General features: G+C 33.2%; 1 protein-coding gene across 1 annotated transcript; it reads left to right on the top strand.

Annotated features, from left to right (window-relative positions):
* Positions 1–593: 593 nt before the first annotated feature.
* LOC127725196 (E3 ubiquitin-protein ligase XIAP-like) lies at positions 594–18722 on the top strand. The gene is made up of 6 exons (XM_052232058.1): positions 594–855; positions 9232–9386; positions 10458–10506; positions 12168–12293; positions 12599–12681; positions 18380–18722. Exons 1-5 carry the CDS (start codon positions 669–671, stop codon positions 12667–12669), a joined length of 588 nt encoding a protein of 195 aa, XP_052088018.1. The 5' UTR covers positions 594–668; the 3' UTR covers positions 12670–12681; positions 18380–18722.
* The last annotated feature ends 4878 nt before the right edge of the window (positions 18723–23600 follow it).

The raw sequence follows: 23600 nt of genomic DNA on the forward strand, positions 1-23600 counted from the left end.
CTACAAAACGCCACATAGAAAAGTAAAAACTGAGCAAAACCCACACAAATTCAAGGGAATATTCATAAAATGTGCGTGATGAAAATAATTTCTTCGTTCTATTTAACAAAATCTTCGAAAGTTAGACTTGATACATAATTTCGCAATCGCTCATTGTCGACTTGATATCATAAAAGATTAAAAATGACATGAAATTTTCAAAATTTTGACAAAATAAATTAGTTTGCAATAGCACTTTCACTTAGGGTATTGAAAGTTAATCTGCTTTATACTTATTGTAACAACAACTATAGAATCGATTTACGCAGGTGAGATATCTTGTTTTCATGACATAATCTAGTGTTTAATAGGTCATGAACATATTTTGATATCTATAAATACATCTGGAAAGAAGATGCTATCTGATATCCCCTATCCATTGTCTTTTTTTGGAATATGAATAACGCTGGAAAAAAAAAAGAATTGTCATATTTTTACACTGAAACCGAGCCAAACAATAATATGTATATAAATATACAATGTAAAATAAACTATATCGTCTTGCCAAAATCAATAAATATGTACTTTGGTTTTCCCAGTAAGGTAATTATATACTGTATCTGACTTCCTAGTCCAACGAATAAGTTACTATTTATATATCTACAAATGGAAAAGACGTCTGAATAGCAATGCAAAACCTTAAATATCAAAACGGACAAAATAAATCTCCATCGACAGCTGACTCATTAGGAATTTGTTTACAGCAGCCAAGATATAAATCATTTGCAGACCAGAACACAAGACTGAAATCTTTTCAATCTTGTACTTTCTGTGCAAATGTTGCAGATGCTGTGAGAGCAGGATTTTATTATACTGGTAAGTAAATAATTATACATCAATGAATGGAAATTCGGGGTATACGTAAATGGGACAGCAATGACATGTAAATATGAGCTAATGTCAGATTATCCAGCCATTATGATAATAATCACCGAGAAGGAATATATCACAAGCTTCATATACTAAATATGCTGCCTTTACAATAAAATAATTAATTAACCTCCGTCAAAATTTGCCATAGCCAAAAGTATACTCCATAATGAGCAAAATCAGCAAAGGTCAAATTGCAGAACTGAGAAGGTCCATACAAAATGATGAATTGTATCACTGCAATAATTTATAGGTTATGCCATTTTCTAAGTCAATAAGATGCAATTTTTGAAATAGATAAAATATTTAGCTAGTTAGTTGATGTCATTCTCATTGAATGTTTGTGTTTTCATCATTTCTTTTGTTCTTTTTGCTAAATAATGTATATGTGTCACGGAGCTATTCTAAGGCACTGGCTTTAAAAACTAATTTTCATATATACATATTTATTATGTACAAGTTCATATATATACACTTTCATTTAATTACATTGTTCAATATAGAGACACATCCATTCTCTAACACTAACTATCTTAAACTCTCTCGCATCTCAACATTCACCTACTTTTTATCATCGAAAAGGCCTTTCCTACTTTCATGACTTTCTCACACATTAAATCGTCTTTCGCCTCAAGATCACACAAGTATAGGGACAGAATATAAACAAACAGAACCATAAATTATACGGCTACTAATTAGAAATGATTACAGTTAAAACACAGCTGCATCATACATTAAATTTAACGGTCAATCAGACAGTCTGCTAAAGTTCATGAAAACAATAAATCTACAAATACTTAACACGCTTGACCATAGTAAATTAATGTGGGCAATTAAATACCGATCTGAGATAAGAAATAAATGTGCAAGTTTCACTCTATGACATACCTCCCCAATTAACTGTGACGTCCCGACACACAAACACACGCTTACTCATACATGATATATATATACATACACAATATTTTTTTTTTCTTTTTAATAAATTTCGTTCTTTTAATTTTCTTTTATAACACATTTAAACAAATTCAAAGTCTAATCATTGTTCTCATTTGAAATATGAAAGTCATTTATAATGGCAAAATCTTTAATAGCATCCTCTTTTACCCACTGGGTCTCACCATTCTCATATTGTACAAAATAATGTTTTTCTAATCTCTTAGACTCATTTCGTGATCGCATTGTATCTAAAATTTTCACCATTGTATTGTCACTATTTTCAATTGGATTAATGTTCGGAACAATGTCCTCTCCGTCTATAATGGGCCTATCATCTGGATCAACAAATTGTTTGATGCGATTAACGTGTACAGTTTGTTCAGACTTTTTCGAATCACACATTTGAATCTTATAGTTCACATCTGAAAGTTTGCCAATTATCACATATGGTCCATGCCAATTGTGTAACAGTTTTGTTGATAGTCCTGGTTTTGTACTTGGATTAAAAACCCATATCTTATCACCGATAGCATAGTTTATTACATCAGACTTCAAGTCATATTGTTCTTTCTGCTTCCGCTGCGCTGCTTGCAAATTGTCTTTGGCTAGTGTAAATGCCTCTTGTAGTCTGGTCACCATTTCTGATTTGTAATCAGCACTCGAGGTATACGTTATAGTAGGCGGACACATCGCTGCTTCTACTGGTAGTACTGGATCACGGCCATGCATTAAGAAAAACGGAGTCTCTTGTATACTTTCGTGCAACGAAGTTCTGTAAGCGAACAAAACAAAAGGAATAAAGGTATCCCAATCACGCTGGTGTCCACTAACATACATGGATAACATGGCAGTTAATGTTCCGTTAAAACGTTCCACTAAGCCATCAGTCTCAGGATGGTATGCTGTTGTAAATGTTTTCTTCGTGTTCATAAGTTTACAAATTTCTTTAACAAGGTTTGATCGAAAGTTTTTCCCGTTGTCTGAAAGTAGCTGTCTTGGCGCCCCATGACGACAAACAACTTCTTCTATAAAGACTTTTGCGGTAGTGGTAGCATCGGCATTAGGCACAGGTATTGCCTCAGGCCATCTTGTCAGATAATCACTAAATATTAATATATATTTATTAGAGTTATACGTTGGTGGAAAAGGTCCAAGTACATCAACTGCAACACGGTCGAACGGTCCTGATACTGCAGGTAATGGATTTAATGGCGCTTTAGGTCGGTGTTTCGGAGTCTTCTTAGTCGCACAGTCAACACAAGATTTGCACCAAAATTCGACATCAGAATACATTCCTTTCCAATAAAATCGATCTTGAATCTTAGTGTACATTTTATTTAGAGATAGATGTCCCGCTGTGGCATCATCATGACACGCATACAGTATCTCATCAATTAAACATCTCGGTATTGCTAATTGTCTTCTTAAACATTGTCGTCGTTTTCTGGATCCCGGTGTGAATAAATGATATAAAATACCACTATTGTCTAATTCATAATTATCCGATAAAATCACAGTTTCTCGCGCTTTCGATGACTGGTCAGGCAGTTCCCCTTTTTCCAAGTAGTTTATTATTGCAAACAAATTTGAATCTTTTCTCTGCATTTCACAAAGTCTATCGATAGAAAGTTTTGGAATAACATCTTCAATTTTATGGTCTTTTAATGGCGCAATAGGAGGAATTCGCGATAGTGCATCTGCGTTTTGATGCTTTCGACCGGCTCTATGTTCAATTTGAAGATCATATTCCTGTAAGGTCAATGACCAACGTGCTAACCTTCCAGCTGGGTCTTTAATGTTCATGAGCCATTTCAATGGATTATGATCAGTAATAATTGTTACTTTTCTTCCATAGAGATAATGTCTGAAATATTTCACACCCCACACGATAGCTAGAGCTTCTTTTTCTATCACAGCATAATTACGTTCGTTCGGTTTTAGTGTTCTACTTGCATACGCGATCGCCCTTTCACCTTCTGGTCCCTGTTGAGCCAAGACTATTCCAAGGCCTGTATCACAAGCATCTGTCATCAATAGGAAAGGCAAATTAAAATCCGGATAGTGTAGTATGGGATATTGTGTCAAGGCCTGCTTAAACATGTCAAAGGTTCTTACACAATTTTCGTCCCAAATGAATTTGGTCCCTTTTCGTAAAAGCTTATGAAAACTGTCTGCTTTACTAGCAAAGTCTGGAATAAATTTCCTATAATATGATATCAATCCTACAAAACTTCTGAGTTCACTGACATTGTTTGGCTTCGGAAAGTTTTTGATTGCACTAACTTTTTCTTTATCAGGTGAAATACCATGTTCATTTACACAATGTCCTAAGAAAGTGACTTCCCGTTTCGCAAAGAAGCACTTTTTAGCCTTGAGTTTTAATCCTGATTCTTGAAATCTTGTAAAGACACTTTCTAGTCTATTCATGTGTTCATCAAAGGTTTCAGAGAAGATTATAACATCATCAATATATACAAGACAAGAATTCCACAATAATCCAGAAAGTAGTGTATCCATAAGTCGTTGAAACGTTGGAGCACTATTACATAATCCAAACGGCATAAAGTTAAATTCAAAGTGACCACCGAAATATGAAAAGGCTGTTTTCTCTTTATCGGATTCCTTAACAGGTACCTGATGATATCCTTGGCACATATCTAGAACGGTATAGTATTTCGATTTGTTTAGAGCATCTAGCATTTCGTCAATTCTTGGAATCGGATATACGTCCTTTTTTTGTAATTTCATTAATCCGACGATAATCGATGCACAGTCTTATCGATCCATCACGTTTGGGGACCAAAACGATCGGAGCAGAGAACGGACTTTTAGACTTCCGAATAATCCCTTGATCACATAAAACTTTAATTTTATTATCTATCACATTCCTTTCACTGAATGGGATTCTAAACGGACGTTGATAGATTGGTTTGCTTTCACCAATATCAATCGAATGTTCCATCAATGTAGTATTTCCAAGCTGATTATCAGAAAATGCGAATATAGACTTGTACTTTTGCAAAAGAACTTCTAATTTCTCTAGTTCACTTTTCTCTAATCCTTCATCTATATTGAATGTATTTGTATTTTCATCAATACTTTCTACTATATCTATTCCATTCATAGAATCATACTGTAAATTATCGCTATCGGATAACTGCATATCTTCTAAACATTCAAAATTAATAGATTCCTCATTATTAATCACAATACAATTATTTCCTAAATCTACATTGCATGAAAAATCACACAGAATATCTAATCCTATAATACACTGATAAGAAAAATTACTAGCTACATAAACATTATACACAAAATCACACTTTTTTCCAAACTTGAATTCCACATTTGCTTTTCCAATTATTTCAATTTTATCACCTGATGCCGAAGTGATACATACATTATTTACTTCAGATACATCCCTCCTATTAACAAAGCAATCATTTACAATACTAACTGTTGATCCCGTATCAACTAACATTAAAACACTTTTCTCATTGACTAATCCTCTAATTTTGGCGACACAAAACTTTGGATTTAATTCACAGGAAATAACATTTTCCTTTACAACATCGGAAATAACCACATCATTCAGAACAGACGTCGCGACAGACGAATTTCCGAAATTTCTATTTCCACGTACTTCAGGAGGATTCATTTCATTTTCCTTTAAAACATCTGAACTAACCTTGGCGAGACAAGATTTTTCAGAACTAATATCTACATCATTCAGAACAGACGTCGCGACAGACGAATTTCCGAAATTCCTATTTCCACATACATTAGGAGGATTCATTTCCTTTCCTGCTGCCTTCCCTCCTATTAAGGAAGCAGCTCTTAGTTTCCCGACGCATAAGTAGAATTCTTCTCATCACAACTTCTCTCTACGTGTCCAACTTTCATACAGTAATTGCAAATCGGCCTACCGTCTGATGCACGTAAATTTCTGTTACTACCATATCCTCGTCCTCTTCCTTGTCCTCTCGATTGTTGAAATCTATTCCCACGATTTCCAAAACCACCTCTTCCTCTCGTGGGTATATTGTTCATCTGCATTGCCAACACTTTCATTTGTTCAGAAAGATCTTTAATGTTGTCCTCCAAATTGTTAGTACTTATTGCGCATGCTGCAACTGTTTGTCTGTCCCGATTTGTCAAAGTATTGTTGCATTCCTCTCTTTTCGCTGACCTGAACGCTTCTTCAAATGTTGTAGGGTTCGATAACATGACGAATCGTTTAATATCCTGCTTGAGTCCTTGAATAAAATGCTCTTTAATTAGAACGTCTTTCTGGTCTCTTTTCATATCGGAATATGCACGTGTTGCAAGTTTATTAATTTCTGATGCGAAATCTTCAACATTTTGTCCTTCACGTTGTCTTGCCTGAAAAAGGTTACTGTAATACAATGATTGTAATTCCTTGGGCATAAATCTTTTCCTTAGAGATTCACATAATGTTGCTATATCTTCCTTTTTGTCGTCCTCTAGAGATTCGTAGAATTCCGCTGCACGGTCTCTCAAAAATGCAGGAAGCGTATTTGATTTTCTTTCACGGCTCCATTCATTTGCAGTTGCAATTCTATCAAAATTTTTCAGCCAACTGTCAATATCTTCGTCCAGATTTCCATAAAATATAGTTGGTTTCACAATGTCTTTAGTAGGTGATGGTTTAAATGTACTTAAGTTTGTCCTTATTTCAATTTCATCATCTTCCGATCTATTTCTTCTTGATCGTCCTTTGGGTGGCATATTGCAGAGTTGAAAGTTAAAGTCCAAAATGTTTAATTAAAATCCAAAATAAATCTTGCGCTGGCCACCATAATGTCACGGAGCTATTCTAAGGCACTGGCTTTAAAAACTAATTTTCATATATACATATTTATTATGTACAAGTTCATATATATACACTTTCATTTAATTACATTGTTCAATATAGAGACACATCCATTCTCTAACACTAACTATCTTAAACTCTCTCGCATCTCAACATTCACCTACTTTTTATCATCGAAAAGGCCTTTCCTACTTTCATGACTTTCTCACACATTAAATCGTCTTTCGCCTCAAGATCACACAAGTATAGGGACAGAATATAAACAAACAGAACCATAAATTATACGGCTACTAATTAGAAATGATTACAGTTAAAACACAGCTGCATCATACATTAAATTTAACGGTCAATCAGACAGTCTGCTAAAGTTCATGAAAACAATAAATCTACAAATACTTAACACGCTTGACCATAGTAAATTAATGTGGGCAATTAAATACCGATCTGAGATAAGAAATAAATGTGCAAGTTTCACTCTATGACATATGCATTATGTATATTATTGCTCCTGTTGCACCTCAGGGTGCCTGAGCTAGTAAAATAAAGATATCGTATCGTTGCAATATCGAATTTTATGAAATACTCAATTATTCAACTTTTGGATTTTTTCAAATATTTTGGTGTCGAGTCTCTAATGTTTATATTTAGTGTCATACGCCCCAGGTGCAGTTAACTTGACTCTGTTTGAAAGACACAAATGCAGACGTAGTGTTGAAAACTGAATTCCTAACTGATCTTTTTGTCTTTGACATTTCACAATACACAAGGAAGTACGCCATGTCTTGGTATTTAAAAAAAAAGTTTGTTAATACCACTGAAATAAGTATTCATATTATCAAGAAATTATCGATCAGGAAGTTTCCCCTTTAAAATTAATCGCTTACTTAATATATTAAACATGTTATACTTTAGGGTTTTGTCAATCAAGGTTTATTTAGACCACAGTTTTTTGTTTATAAATCTTTATCTTCTTTTCTGTCATTTCTACATGAACTTGTGTGAAATGTGTTAAACTTTATGACAATAAATTAAAAACTGATTGGTGAATTAATGGTGTTAGATTTATGCATAGTTAGAACAAATAGCATACTCATGAGATACCAATGCATCCTGATTATTTCTAGAAAGACATGATGGGCTTGACTTTTAACTTACTAGCTCAAAAGATGATGAAATCTTGTTATCCATCCAAAAATGAGTGTTCCTAAACGGTGCATGGTAAAGAAAGGCAGCAATATCAATTTTAAATTCTTAAGGTTAATACTCCCGCAGCAAGTCTGCTCATTACAAAGTTTGTCGAAGATGGTAAAGACTGTGTATTAACCTAGATCCTTTTATTTATTGGTGCTATCAAATTTGTGACTTGGAGGGCAAAACAAATAAAGACTGCTCGCAATTGTTGGAAGCACACCACTAAGCGTAGTACCTTGGTCATGTGGTACACCTCTTTATGTCTTTTCCAATATCGATCGCTGTAAGTCCTTACAGAAATTCAGAATTGAAAAGACACTGCATGACAAAGATAAGAATACAGGATCTTGTCTAATGCCAAATACTATTCTTGTCTATGATTTCAGAACAGAAGATAAGCCAATAGAACATTTCATTGCGGCTCATTTTAACATGTTAACATTTGATCCCCAAAAAATACAAGAAGCCACAACCGTTGCAGGGTGTAACTGTTTGTCCCCGTACAACCTGTTGTTTATTTTCTACTTCAAATTTACATCACGGATTTGAAATTAAACCAACACAATTTTTTATTTGTGGGCTTTGTACTTCCCTCATATTTAATAATAGTATGATTAGACATTTCTGAAATAATGCATTTGCTTGTCTAACCGTCACTATTGCCTTAATCGGTAATTTTCTGAAAATTTACAGTTAAAGAAAAATTTTGTTCATTCGAAACAGTTAAGGTTCTGAACTTCAATCCATAGATAGCCTTATTCAAATTTGGAAAAAATTTCAGATATTTTTATTTTTTTGGTTTCAAATGCTGTACAAGTTTGCTATTGATTTAACATGCCTATGCAAATGTCAAGACATAGATCATTGATTCAAAGCATTTATGTTTTTTGATTAATCAACATTTATATTTTATCAACAAAGAGATAGCAAGGAAAAACATTATACACACATGTATATACTGAACATATATTTTTTTTCAAAGAATGCATCTATTTACCAAAATAAGAACAAACTTATAATTTTGGTTGTTCTTAAGAAAGATTCTGAAACCTTTGCAATAGTTATTATCAAAATGCATTTATATTTATTGTAACTCATTAATGTGTAAATTTTATCAATCCTGGATAAAGAAAATTCGTGAAAATAGTAGGAAAGTGAATTTTATTTTGATTTGCTATGTGAACAAATCTGTTTTGTTTATCCAAAATAACATGTATTCAGAAATTGCGTCGAAGCCAAAATTATTACATCACGTTGAAAAAATTACACCATATTGACTAGACTATATATTGTCAGCTATACTTAAAGAAATGAAGAAGATTGATACGTCTTCTTTCATATATTTGTTACCGTTTCAGGTACATCTGATATTGTCCAGTGCTTTTACTGCGGACTTAAGCTCCGGAACTGGGATCCATCAGATGATCCATGGGTAGAACATGCTCGGCACGGCAAAAATTGTCCGTTTGTCATCAATATGAAAGGCAAAGACTTCATTGGTAGTGCTCTTTACGTAAGTGTATTGTTAACAAAAAGGCGTAGTCTATACATACCGGAACTGACTTCAAAGTGGATTCAAACATTGATTTAGGAACAGTCCATAAAGACCTATAAAACGTTTGGTAAACAAAGAAAAAAAAAAATTTTGAATAACTTAAAAAAAGTAGAGCTTTGGAATAGTTGAACGAGCTTTGAACGATTTTGGTTTAAACATTTATGAAAAATGAAAAATTTTTGCCAGATAAAATAAAATTAAAATAATTCCACAAGGAAAGGTTAACTATTATACCTATCAGAGTCTCTTGTATCAGTTTTCTTGTTTCAAAGATTACGACCAGTTCTTCAAATTGAAAAGTGTGTTTCATCGTTATATAATAGCCAAGGACTTAATGTATAACCGGATCAATGCATGGAGAAGATGTATTTCTTATTTTCTAATGATTCACAAGTGTTTTAACAGCATTTGTTTTTATTTAAATAATATCCAGTCAATTCCAATTGTATGACAGTCATGTCACATAAATATCTGCAACAATTTTAAAGGACAAAAACGAAGGCTGATCTCAGGTGCTCCGGAAGGGTAAGCAGATCCAGCTTAAAATGTGGCATCCATCGTATTGCTCATGCAAGTAACACACCGGCGATAGTCTAATCCGTTGGATCACATTTGACGAAAAGAGGATGGGATTGTAGTTACAAATATATCCGTCGTCATCTGTCAAACAGATATTCGATAACTGTTATAAAGTTTACTTGAATAATATGATATAAGAGAAAATAAAATTTGATTTGGTTTGAATTGATTTGATTTGTACACCTATGATGGACAATGGAACATGGTTCTAACAGGATCATCTCCCTTATACCTGCTAAAACAATATCTAATAATTGCCTTTCGTAGACGGTTCATACGATTCTTTAATTTCGATTGGCGGAGGCATTTCAAAAACATGTTTTATTTCCAATAATTTGAAGTTCTTTACATCTGAGACTGCACGTTCTCTCCAACGTTAAAAGCAATGCACATAAAAACAAATAAAGGTCTTAGTTGATTTAACTGTGAGATTTCAAAATTGTTTTACAGTCTAAAGATTCGGAAACCGGGAAGGATATTGAAACAGACAGTCCTCCTAGTAAGTTATATTGAATAAAAAATATTTTCAATTTAAGGTTATATATTCTTGAAGAATGCGCATATGATTGTATAAATGTAAAAGAGGATAAGAGAGTGAAACTTCATCAATACAAACTAGCATCATACATTGTAGATAGTTTGATCAAGCGTATGGTTTGATAGTTATACTAAGTTAAAAAATACAGACTTTAATTTGGAATTTATTCTCATCAGTTTTCATCAAACAACTATGGTATACAATCTCGTATTGCAATACATTCATTTCTCTAATTCTTACTCGATTTATCCTTTTCCTGACCTGTTGGTTATAATTATTTTTTTTAATCAACGTGTGGTTCGTTCGATCTCAGTTCGTCATTGGTCAAAATTCGATTATGACGTCAAATTTTCTTGTTTTCCTCTGAAATTCCTATTGTGATGTCATGAAAAAAAGGCGACCATGCCTGATGACGTCACATAGAAGGAACACATCTTTTTGCTAAAAATCATTAGAGAAACAGTTAAATTTTAAATATTTAAATCGCTCGGTGAGCCTCGCGTTTCAATTTGAAAATTTAACTGTCTCGAGTAGATAAATATCGTTTCACACTTGATGCAGTGGTAGAATCTATATAACAACACTTATGATAACGAATGTATTAAATTAGATCTAGTTTCAGTTTAGGGTTCCGGTTCTCAATTGTTTGTGGTGGCAAATCGGTTTTAACCCAGTTTTAAAACAAGTCAAAAACTATATGATATTGGTTTGTACAACTGTTCAAACCAATCAATGAGGTTTGATAAGTTTAGGAAACCAGTTTGGTTTAAGAATAAATAAGAACCAGTTTCTGTTTTAAGAAGGGATGCCAAAACGGAACACATGTCTATCGAAAGCCAGCATTAAATGTTAGCAATTAGAGATCACTACAAATACAACAAATGCACTTGAGCTGTATTTTACGCTAGACATTGTAAAAAGCTGTAGCAACCCCAGTGGTCGAGTTAATCTTCTGTCCGTTATTGAATTGCTAAAACTATAGGTATCTTAGTTCATTCAGATCGTCAATACTTTAAGTCAATTATACATGCAAATTGATGAAACTGTACGTATCTTAATTTCAGATAATTAATACTACAAATATATATATATATAATATGATGTATGGTTGCCAATGAGACAACTCTCCACCAGAGACAAAATGACATAGACGTTAACAACTATATGAAACCGTACAGTCTTAAAAAATATACAAAACTCATACCGCATAGGAAGCTACAAAAATCCCCAAAATGACAAATGTAAAACAAGTCAAACGAGAAAACTAATGGCCTGATTTATATACAAAAACAATAAAAGAAAAACATTTTAACATACAGCAATAAACGACAACCACTTTATCACAGGCTCTGACTTGGGACAGACACATACAATAATTGACGGGACGGTGGCGCCAAACACTCCCCTAACCTGGGACAGTGGCTAAACAATACAACATGAGGACAAACTATAAAAATCAATTCATCAGATAGATACAAAGCACATACAAACCCTAACAGACACAAAATATCGATTGAGTCCTAACACATGCATATTCCTGAAACAAAATGTTCCCATGTATAACCAGATATCAATTTATATAACGATTACTAGTGGTTATAGTTCTTATATTAACATTACAGGTTCACCAAAACCAATTTATACCGATGATTTGATCTTTACAACGGCAGGACAAGCATTGTTAAAGATGCAATGTTATAAACCAAGAGATGTAAGGGAAGCAATCCGATTATATGTGTACAAATATGGTATGTAACTTTGTAAAGGGAAAGAGACTAGTTTCCAAATTAGATATATAATGATGTTGACACACTAATTAAATCTGGTTACATTTCATTTTATTTTCTTCGCGAGCACGTGTCCTGTATGCAAAAAAAACAATACAAAACAAACAACCAAAACCAAAACATTTGTATCAAAAAGATAGCATGTTCAATTTGAAAAGAAATGTTATCTCATTTCCAAAAATAGACATTCAAAAGAGCTATAATATTAAGGTGTATTCATAAATGTTAATGTGAGTTTCTAACACATATCCGTATTATGTTTGTAGGAAAAGTTGAGTTTACTGCTTTTGAAATCGCTACAATTATCCACAGTCAGTTAAGTGCATCTAAACAATAAAGACGAAATGAGGTTTGTTTGATATCCGAACTCATAACTTTAGTTTTGACAAGCCATTGAAATAGTGTATCTCAGCCAACGAGACCCCTTGTTAACATGGTTAATGTATAGATAAGAAGATGTAGTATGTTGATTGCCAATCTGACAAATAGTCTTTTTGACAGTAGAAATTACTATATATACTCAGATAGTAATGCGTGTAGTAAATAAATTTAAGTATTCTTTTAGTAAATTAAATTATAGTCTAAAAAAACATTAAGAACATCATCATTGAGCACAAATATGTATGTACAATAATCAACATTTAGATATGGATTCTGACATACTTTATGATACCATACATACTAATAAAATAAAAGTGGCGGAACATACTAATGTAAAATACCAAAGGAACATACCAGAGGAATATACAAAAGGAACGTACCAAAGGAACATACCAGAGGAATATACAAAAGGAACGTACCAAAGGAACATACTAGAGGAATATACAAAAGAAACGTACCAAAGGGACATACCAGAGGAATATACAAAAGGAACGTACCAAAGGAACATACCAGAGGAATATACAAAAGGAACACACCAAAGGAACATACGAAAGGTACATACCGATGGAACATACCAAAGGGACATACCGAAGGAACGTATCAAAGGAACGCACCAAAGTAACATACAAATCGGACATACCAAAGGAACATACCAAAGGGAATATAGGAACATACCAAAGGAACACAACCGAGGAACATACCAAAGGAACGTACAAAAGGGACATAACAAAAGGACATACCAAAGGAACATACCAAAAGAACATTACAATTTTATGCGACTGTCATACAAGTGAGGGGTTTAGCTAGCTATAAAAACCAGGTGTAATCCATCATTTTCTACATGAGAAAATGCCTGTACCAAGTCAGGAATATCACAGTTGTTATCCATTCGTTTGATGTGTTTGAGCTTTTGATTTTGCCATTTGTAGAGGGACTTTCCGTTTTGTATTTTCCTCGGAGTTCGGTATTTTGTTATTTTACTTTTTTACAAAGGAACATACCAAAGAGACATACGAAAGGGACATTAAACACTCATAAGTTAATGAGATACAGACAACTCTATTGTAAACAACTATAGACTAAAATAAAAACAATCATTTGTCATTTCGGGGCCTTTTATAGCTGACTATGCGGTATGAGCTTTGCTCATTGTTGAAGGCCGTACGGTGACCTATAGCTGTTAATTTCTGTGTCATTTGGTCTCTTGTGGAGAGTTGTCTCATTGGCAATCATACCACATCTTCTTTTTTTATAAGTACACAAAACATTGCATAGTAAACAACGATAAACTACGAGAACACAATCAGTTACATAAAACACTACTTAGTAAATAATGATAAACTACGAGAACACAATCAGTTACATAAAACACTACTAAGTAAATAATGATAAACTACGGGAACACAATCAGTTACATAAAACACTACTAAGTAAATAATGATAAACTACGAGAACACAATCAGTTACATAAAACACTACTTAGTAAACAACAATAAACTACGAGAATACAATCAGTTACATAAAACACTACTAAGTAAATAATGATAAACTACGAGAACACAATCAGTTACATAAAACACTACTAAGTAAATAATGATAAACTACGAGAACACAATCAGTTACATAAAACACTACTAAGTAAATAATGATAAACTACGGGAACACAATCAGTTACATAAAACACTACTAAGTAAATAATGATAAACTACGAGAACACAATCAGTTACATAAAACACTAGCTAGTAAATAATGATAAACTACGAGAACACAATCAGTTACATAAAACACTACTTAGTAAATAATGATAAACTACGAGAACACAATCAGTTACATAAAACACTACTTAGTAAATAATGATAAACTACGAGAACACAATCAGTTACATAAAACATTACTTAGTAAACAATGATAAACTAAGTTAATGAGATACAGACAACTCTATTGTAAACAACTATAGACTAAAATAAAAACAATCATTTGTCATTTCGGGGCCTTTTATAGCTGACTATGCGGTATGAGCTTTGCTCATTGTTGAAGGCCGTACGGTGACCTATAGCTGTTAATTTCTGTGTCATTTGGTCTCTTGTGGAGAGTTGTCTCATTGGCAATCATACCACATCTTCTTTTTTTATAAGTACACAAAACATTGCATAGTAAACAACGATAAACTACGAGAACACAATCAGTTACATAAAACACTACTTAGTAAATAATGATAAACTACGAGAACACAATCAGTTACATAAAACACTACTAAGTAAATAATGATAAACTACGGGAACACAATCAGTTACATAAAACACTACTAAGTAAATAATGATAAACTACGAGAACACAATCAGTTACATAAAACACTACTTAGTAAACAACAATAAACTACGAGAATACAATCAGTTACATAAAACACTACTAAGTAAATAATGATAAACTACGAGAACACAATCAGTTACATAAAACACTACTAAGTAAATAATGATAAACTACGAGAACACAATCAGTTACATAAAACACTACTAAGTAAATAATGATAAACTACGGGAACACAATCAGTTACATAAAACACTACTAAGTAAATAATGATAAACTACGAGAACACAATCAGTTACATAAAACACTAGCTAGTAAATAATGATAAACTACGAGAACACAATCAGTTACATAAAACACTACTTAGTAAATAATGATAAACTACGAGAACACAATCAGTTACATAAAACACTACTTAGTAAATAATGATAAACTACGAGAACACAATCAGTTACATAAAACATTACTTAGTAAACAATGATAAACTAAGTTAATGAGATACAGACAACTCTATTGTAAACAACTATAGACTAAAATAAAAACAATCATTTGTCATTTCGGGGCCTTTTATAGCTGACTATGCGGTATGAGCTTTGCTCATTGTTGAAGGCCGTACGGTGACCTATAGCTGTTAATTTCTGTGTCATTTGGTCTCTTGTGGAGAGTTGTCTCATTGGCAATCATACCACATCTTCTTTTTTTATAAGTACACAAAACATTGCATAGTAAACAACGATAAACTACGAGAACACAATCAGTTACATAAAACACTACTTAGTAAATAATGATAAACTACGAGAACACAATCAGTTACATAAAACACTACTAAGTAAATAATGATAAACTACGGGAACACAATCAGTTACATAAAACACTACTAAGTAAATAATGATAAACTACGAGAACACAATCAGTTACATAAAACACTACTTAGTAAACAACAATAAACTACGAGAATACAATCAGTTACATAAAACACTACTAAGTAAATAATGATAAACTACGAGAACACAATCAGTTACATAAAACACTACTAAGTAAATAATGATAAACTACGAGAACACAATCAGTTACATAAAACACTACTAAGTAAATAATGATAAACTACGGGAACACAATCAGTTACATAAAACACTACTAAGTAAATAATGATAAACTACGAGAACACAATCAGTTACATAAAACACTAGCTAGTAAATAATGATAAACTACGAGAACACAATCAGTTACATAAAACACTACTTAGTAAATAATGATAAACTACGAGAACACAATCAGTTACATAAAACACTACTTAGTAAATAATGATAAACTACGAGAACACAATCAGTTACATAAAACATTACTTAGTAAACAATGATAAACTACGAGAACACAATCAGTTACATAAAACATTACTTAGTAAACAATGATAAACTAAGAGAACACAATCAGTTACATAAAACACTACTAAGTAAATAACGATAAACTACGAGAACACAATCAGTTACATAAAACACTACTAAGTAAATAACGATAAACTACGAGAACACAATCAGTTACATAAAACACTACTAAGTAAATAATGATAAACTAAGAGAACACAATCAGTTACATAAAACACTACTTAGTAAACAACAATAAACTACGAGAACACAATCAGTTACATAAAACACTACTTAGTAAACAACGATAAACTACGAATACATAAATAATTATTACACAAAAATGTAGGTACACAAAATACTACTCAATAAACATCGAAAAAATACGAAAATAAATCAAGTACTCGAACACTACTTAAAATACATAAGACTGATCAACACGAACCCTACCTTAAAACCGGGAGTATCTAAGGTGACCGTGTTCCGGAAGGGTCAAGGACAGTTCCGGTGAAAATTACTTTTTTAGTTACAAATTGATACGCTTGTGTAACTTCTGTTTCAAACTTTTACATAACATTATACGTCAATATAAAAATAACCATGATCATGACATCATGTGCTATACTAGCTCTGAAGTTAGTTCCATGTGGAAACATTGCAGTAAACAAGTAGACAATACGCCTAGGATGTTTATGTTACGATATAATTCGACCATTTTGAGCTCAAGCAGTTTGTTATATACGTACTATACCAAAGAGGGACGAAAGATACCAGAGGGACATTCAAACTCATAGATCGAAAACAAACTGACAACGCCATGGCCAAAAATAAAAAGACAAACAGACAAATAATAGTACAGATGAAACAACATAGAAAACTAAAGACAAGGCAACACGAACCCCACCAAAAACTGGGGGTGATCTCAGGTGCTCCGGAAGGGTAAGCAGATCCTGCTCCACATGTGGCACCCGTCGTGTTGCTTATGTTATTACAAATCCGGTAAATAGTCTAATTCGGTAGGTCACATTCGTGAAAGGGGAAGGGTATTGTAGCTACGACTTAAGGAACATATCCGATATCATCTGTGAAACGGTTATTCCATAACGGTCAACCAACTCGTGATGGCGTCCGTAAAATTTACGAAGGGATGATTTCAACTTCACCATTTGGAACTCTTGGTTTAATAGCTTCCTTGTGAGCAGCAATCCTCTATCAAGGAATCATGATAGGAAATACAAGCCCGGGAATATCGTATCAATTGGGAGATATATACTCCGTATGCAGGCGCTGCTGGAATGTTGCTACATCGAAATGGAAAGTTCACAAAATGGGAAGCTGAAATCATCTCTTTTGTCGTAAAGTTTTGTTTTCAACCGACCCTCATTGTCAATTTCTAGATGTAAGTCTCGATATGAGGCAGACTTAACTGTATCTGTAGTATCCTTTATCTCTAGTTCGATTGGATAGATTCGTTCAACATAGTCTCCAAATTTTGTGTTATTTAGAGAGAGAACATCATCTATATAGCAGAACGTAAAGTTAAAGGATATTGCTAACTTCTTATCTTTCTTCCTAAGAAGTTCCTGTATGAAGTCAGCCTCATAATAATAAAGAAACAAGTCGGCAAGAAGAGGGGCACAATTGGTTCCCATTTGAATTCCGACAGTCTGTTGAAAAACACGTCCTCCAAACGTTAAAAATAAGTTGTCAAATGTCTACGAAATTTAATAAAACCATTTATAATAAGTATTAGTGATAACATATGAATAAATAGAAATTTCGGGATAGAAATTTAACAGGCAATAATATATATATTTGTCATCAACAACAAACTGTTATTTCAAATTTTAATTTCATTGGTCGTAAAAAGACACGTACATTGTATCCAGTCTATTGTGTATATATACAACAAACAATTAGAGTGTTGAATAAGATTGTGTAATTTTCTGTTACAGACCTACCCACCTCCTTATTGCTTTTTGTTTTGTTTTGTAGACACCATCAAGTGATCTTAAAGGCACCTAACGGTTCGGTGTGGAATAAAATTAACACAAAAAGACGAATAGAGAATCATGCAAAAACTATACATTTATTATAGATTACTATAACAAACACTAGTCACACAGATAGTTCATGTTCAGCTGCATGTGATTTGATTTTTTTCAATGAACTCTTGATTAATTAATTCTGATGTTCTTATTTATTTATAAAGTAGTAACAAACTAAACATTATGATACTTTGCAGTTATGGTACATTTTGTAAATGTGTTTTAGTATTTGTATTGCTGATTTGTATCCATCTTCCGGAGCTTTACAAGAAATAAAAAAATAAACATATTGTCTCATTGTTTTTATTTCCAATAGACAAGACGTATTCATTTCTCATGATTATTGAATATTATTTTTTCATGTGGTGCTCTTAGAATTTGAAAAAAAAAGATATTTTGAATAATGTTATAATTGTGGTATGATTGTCGATGAGACAACTACCCACCAGAGTATGTATAAGCGACAATAGGAAACCATACGACCTTCAACAATGAGAAAATCTCATACCGTATCATAGTCAGCTTTAAAAATTTTAATCAATTCAAACAAGAAAACTAACGGCCTAATTCATATAAAAAAATTACGAAAACCAAATATGACAGACATAAACCAACGACAACAACTGAATTACAGGCTCCTGAATAAAATATGAACGGATTTTTTTCTTTACGCTTCTTTGAATATTAAACGTTCACATAATGGCCGTATTGTGATCTATAGTTGTTAACTTCTACGTCATTTTGGTCTCTGGTGGAGAGTTATCTCCACATCTTCCTATTTTTATATGTTTTACACTAATGTGATAATCTCGTCACATGATATGAACTTCTATTGGCATTATAAACGCACGAGCTATTATCTATAGAAATGGAAATTTAAAACATACTATGTAAAATAGCGACTTTATAGTTACAAATTAATATGCAAACCAATGTAGTGAGTAATTATGAATTGTAAACATTGTTGATGCATTTTTATAGACAAGTCATGCAGATCTTAAAAAGACCAAATATATCATTGTAACAGTATAACGTTACGAAAGTCTCCCAAAAGAACAATAATTAAATTTCCCGCCCCCTAAAATGTGTACCCACATAACCTGTATCATGCTGGAAATGCCTTCAAATGTGTTTTTGGAACAACCTTCAAAACAATTTCTGCAGGGGTTCCTCAGATACGACTTACCCGACAGGTCTGGGGAGGGGGGACATTCACCCCATATAGGTATGCTGAAATAGAAGGTATAATGAAGGATCACTAACTAATTCTGAAAATGGAACATATCAAGTAAAAATTACTCTCCCCCACCTATCCCTCCACAAAAAATAGCAACCCCCCACCACCACCACCTATTCAAAAACAAAATCATCCCATTATAGTCTTACAATAGTTACTGAAGAACCCTCATCATTATTTTCGTTAGTTCTTAAGCTGTGGCCATTTGAAATTGGTTTTTTTTCAATTTTTTCTTTTTCTAAAAGACTTCTATAGTGAATCTCATACCCTTTCAGTTCTTAAAATAACCGAATTGTCTTTCTTTGACCCGAAACATTTGTAAATCTATAATCTTCTATGAAATAAACAAAACAGCGACATAATTGTCATTGAACCAAATGAAATGCCGATTTGACACATAAATCAATAGATTAGAAATGTCTTTTAATTTGTAAAATTATATCATACACTCTCCCACTGGCAATGAGTCAGAATAGTACTAGTTGTAAATATCAATTATGCAAACTGGTATACAAAGGATGAGATGTGGCATAGTTTCCAATGAGACAACAATCCATCAGAAACTAAAGGACGGAGTTGAAAGCACTTATAGGTCACCGTAGTCCTTCCACAATGAGCAAAACCATATCATTATGTAAGTCAAATAAAGATCCGGCATGGAAAAATGTGAAAAAATTCAAAAGAGAAAAACCAACGGTCAGATTTATGCTTAAAACAGTATTGCGATGATAATTATCTCCCATGAAGCTGTATAGACTCCCCTTTTATTACCAAGACAAGAAGAGAAAAACAAATGTGACACATACCTATAGATGTGCAACAGGGAGCTTTGGAACAAGTGCAGAGTTTCTCCTTATAAAATAATCTGATTTTTAGTACATACATGTATAGAAAAATAGAGATGTGATATGATTGTATATTAAATAACTATCTATGTGTGGCTTGGTCAATTACATCAAAGAGTTGATGGTCAATACTTTATCAGTTAAATGATCTTGCATCTTCATTAATGTGACAGTTTATACGGTACATGGGATGCACAGTAAAGTTGCAATAGCATTGATAAGTTTATCAAAATATTCTAAGACTATAAAGCAATGTTTAGCCTAAATTAAGAACAGATGTTAATGGCACGATCTTGTAAGAAACTTTATATTGGTGATGAGATTGAAGTAACAAGTAGTTTTATATATGAGTTTAAAGTAACAAGTTGTATGCACGAATATTAATTGGAAGTTATAATTGTGAACTTTTATATATATTACACATGTACTGTTATATGAAGATCAATAAACATTAATTCATTGACCGCTCCCGACATGTGTAACTTCAAGGCATATTTAAGCGGCGATCGATGTCTTTCAAAATTACTGCACTTTTCTTGTATCCCTTGTGCTTTCGATGGGAGAACCGTCGTACACAAGCATCGCGCAAGTTGGCACTCCGAGGCGGGTGGGGAGCAAGAAGGTGAACTGTAGTTTATTTTTATCAATAGTACCGCATAAGTCGACGCTAGGGGCCGTCTTGACCTTGTTGTAGGGTATGAATGATTTGTTCATTGTTGAAGACCCTACATCAACTGTCAAGATGAAAAACAGGAATAAAAGCCCTGTTCATTGATAATTTTCTATGTTTTCTATGTATTGTGTGCGATTTTTTCCCATGTACATTTACTCCATATCCTTTCATTTTCTATTGATTCTAGAGTTTGTCTCTAGTGCTGTGTGGAGGCAGTAGAACGTTTCCCCGTGCTTGAGATGTATGCTCTTATAATATTTACAGTTATGGTGTGCTTGTTCATGTCAAAATTTCATGTTTGGTTAAATTTCTTCAAAATACTGGTCTGGTCATCTGTTTTGTATATTGCCTTTTCATACTATTTTAAACTGCTAGGTTTTCTTACATTTATTTCGATGTGCTCCGTTCTGTTTATCATTTGTTTTTTAGTTTTATATGTATTGTCTATCATTTGTTATTTCGAAATTATTGGTCTTTTGTTGGGCAATCTATGACAAATATATGTTGAAAAACCTCGCCCGTAATTATAAATTATGTAATTCATTGACCGCTCCCAACATGTGTAACTTCAAGGCATATTTTAGCGGCGATCGATGTCTTTCAAAATTACTGCACTTTTCTTGTATCCCTTGTGCTTTCGACGGGAGAACCGTCGTACACAAGCATCGCACAAGTTGGCACTCCGAGGCGGGTGGGGAGCAAGAAGGTGAACTGTGGTTTATTTTTATCAATAGTACCGCTTAAGTCGACGCTAAGGGCCGTCTTGACCTTGTTGTAGGGTATGAATGATTCGTTCATTGTTGAAGACCCTACATCAACTGTCAAGATGAAGAACAGGAATAAAAGCCCTGTTCATTGATAATTTTCTATGTTTTGTATGTATTGTGTGCGATTTTGTCCCATGTACATTTACTCCATATCCTTTCATTTTCTATTAAACATGTGAACATTAAATAGATTTAGTTATAGACAGTAGTAAGGTAATGGAGAAAATATGGAGTAATCGATCCCGGATACATAGATCCGAAAAATGACTAGTTACAAAATACACACAGAGTAAAGCCCCGTGACATTTGCAAGTGATTCTTTCAGCTAAATATTTATATGTGGTTTTTTTTGTTCGTTTGACCTCCTAGTTTTGTGTCTTTCTTCGATTATGATTTTTAATTGCCTTCTTTAATTTCATCCTGAGCGCAGAAGGAGAAAATTCAGATCTCTGTATGTTAAGGTTGTATGTTCTCTTTAAACCGATAAGAGATTCTGAGGCTATTATTTATATTAAGTTATTCAAATCTTAAGCTGTGGCATTTGAAAACGATAATGAAATGTTTTCGATTAAGGGTTTCTTGATTTTTACTTTTTCGGCCAGTGGCAAATATTTCATTAATGTTCTTGACGAAGTCGATTAAGGAGATACAATCAATTTTAGATAAACAAGTGAAACTGCGAGCTACTGCTCAATGATGATACCCCCGCCCAAATATGCATTTGGAATATTTAAACCACAATGTTTTTTAGGTATAGACATTGTTAAGTGATGAATCTGAAATCGCATCACACGGTATAGCTGACTCATACAAACCCTGAAACAAAATATCAAAAATCCTTGTAATGTAGTTCCTGAGAAAAACATGACGAAAATTTTCAACTTGGATGTCATGTGTACAATGATGTAAGTGTTCGGTTAACAGGAAGTTGTTGAGTGATGAATCTGAAAACGCAGTACACAGTATAGCTGATTTAAATAAACCCTGAAACCAAATTTCAGAGATCCTTATGATGTAGTTACTGAGAAAGATGCGACGAAAAATATTCATTGAACGGACGGACGGATGGACGGACGGACAAACGGACAGACAGAGGTTAAACAGTAAACCCCCACTTTTTTTTAAAGCGGGGGTATAATAACATCAATTTTTCAAAATTGGTTCATATCATAAAGTTGTACGAAACTTCCAGACAGTAATTAAATAACAATTCCTCAGACATAATGCATGTGTAAAGGGAATTGAAACATGTGTCAATTTAATTTGAATTTCTTCCGGTTATCACAGAAAATCTCTTTCGGTTATCACAGAAAATCTCTTCCGGTTATTACAGAAAATCTCTTCCTGTTATCGCAGAAAATCTCTTCCGGTTGTCGCAGAAAATCTCTTCCGGTTATCGCAGAAAATCTCTTCCGGTTATCACAGAAAATCTCTTCAAAGAGATAACTTATATAGATGTATTTTGTTTTCTCGCCTATTACAAATGTATTATACATATGTCAGATACTAACATATGTCGCCGGAAGCATCTATAACTCGCACGTTTGAAACAAAAAAAACGGTCTATATGGTTCAGGGCCTTGCTGGCCGAGTGGTCTATGTTGTTTTTTTACAGTATAACTAACCTGTCAGCACTGGGGTTGTGA

This window comes from Mytilus californianus, unplaced genomic scaffold, assembly GCF_021869535.1.
Source record: "Mytilus californianus isolate M0D057914Y unplaced genomic scaffold, xbMytCali1.0.p SCAF_15, whole genome shotgun sequence".
In the NCBI taxonomy this organism is placed as follows: Eukaryota; Metazoa; Mollusca; class Bivalvia; order Mytilida; family Mytilidae; genus Mytilus; species Mytilus californianus.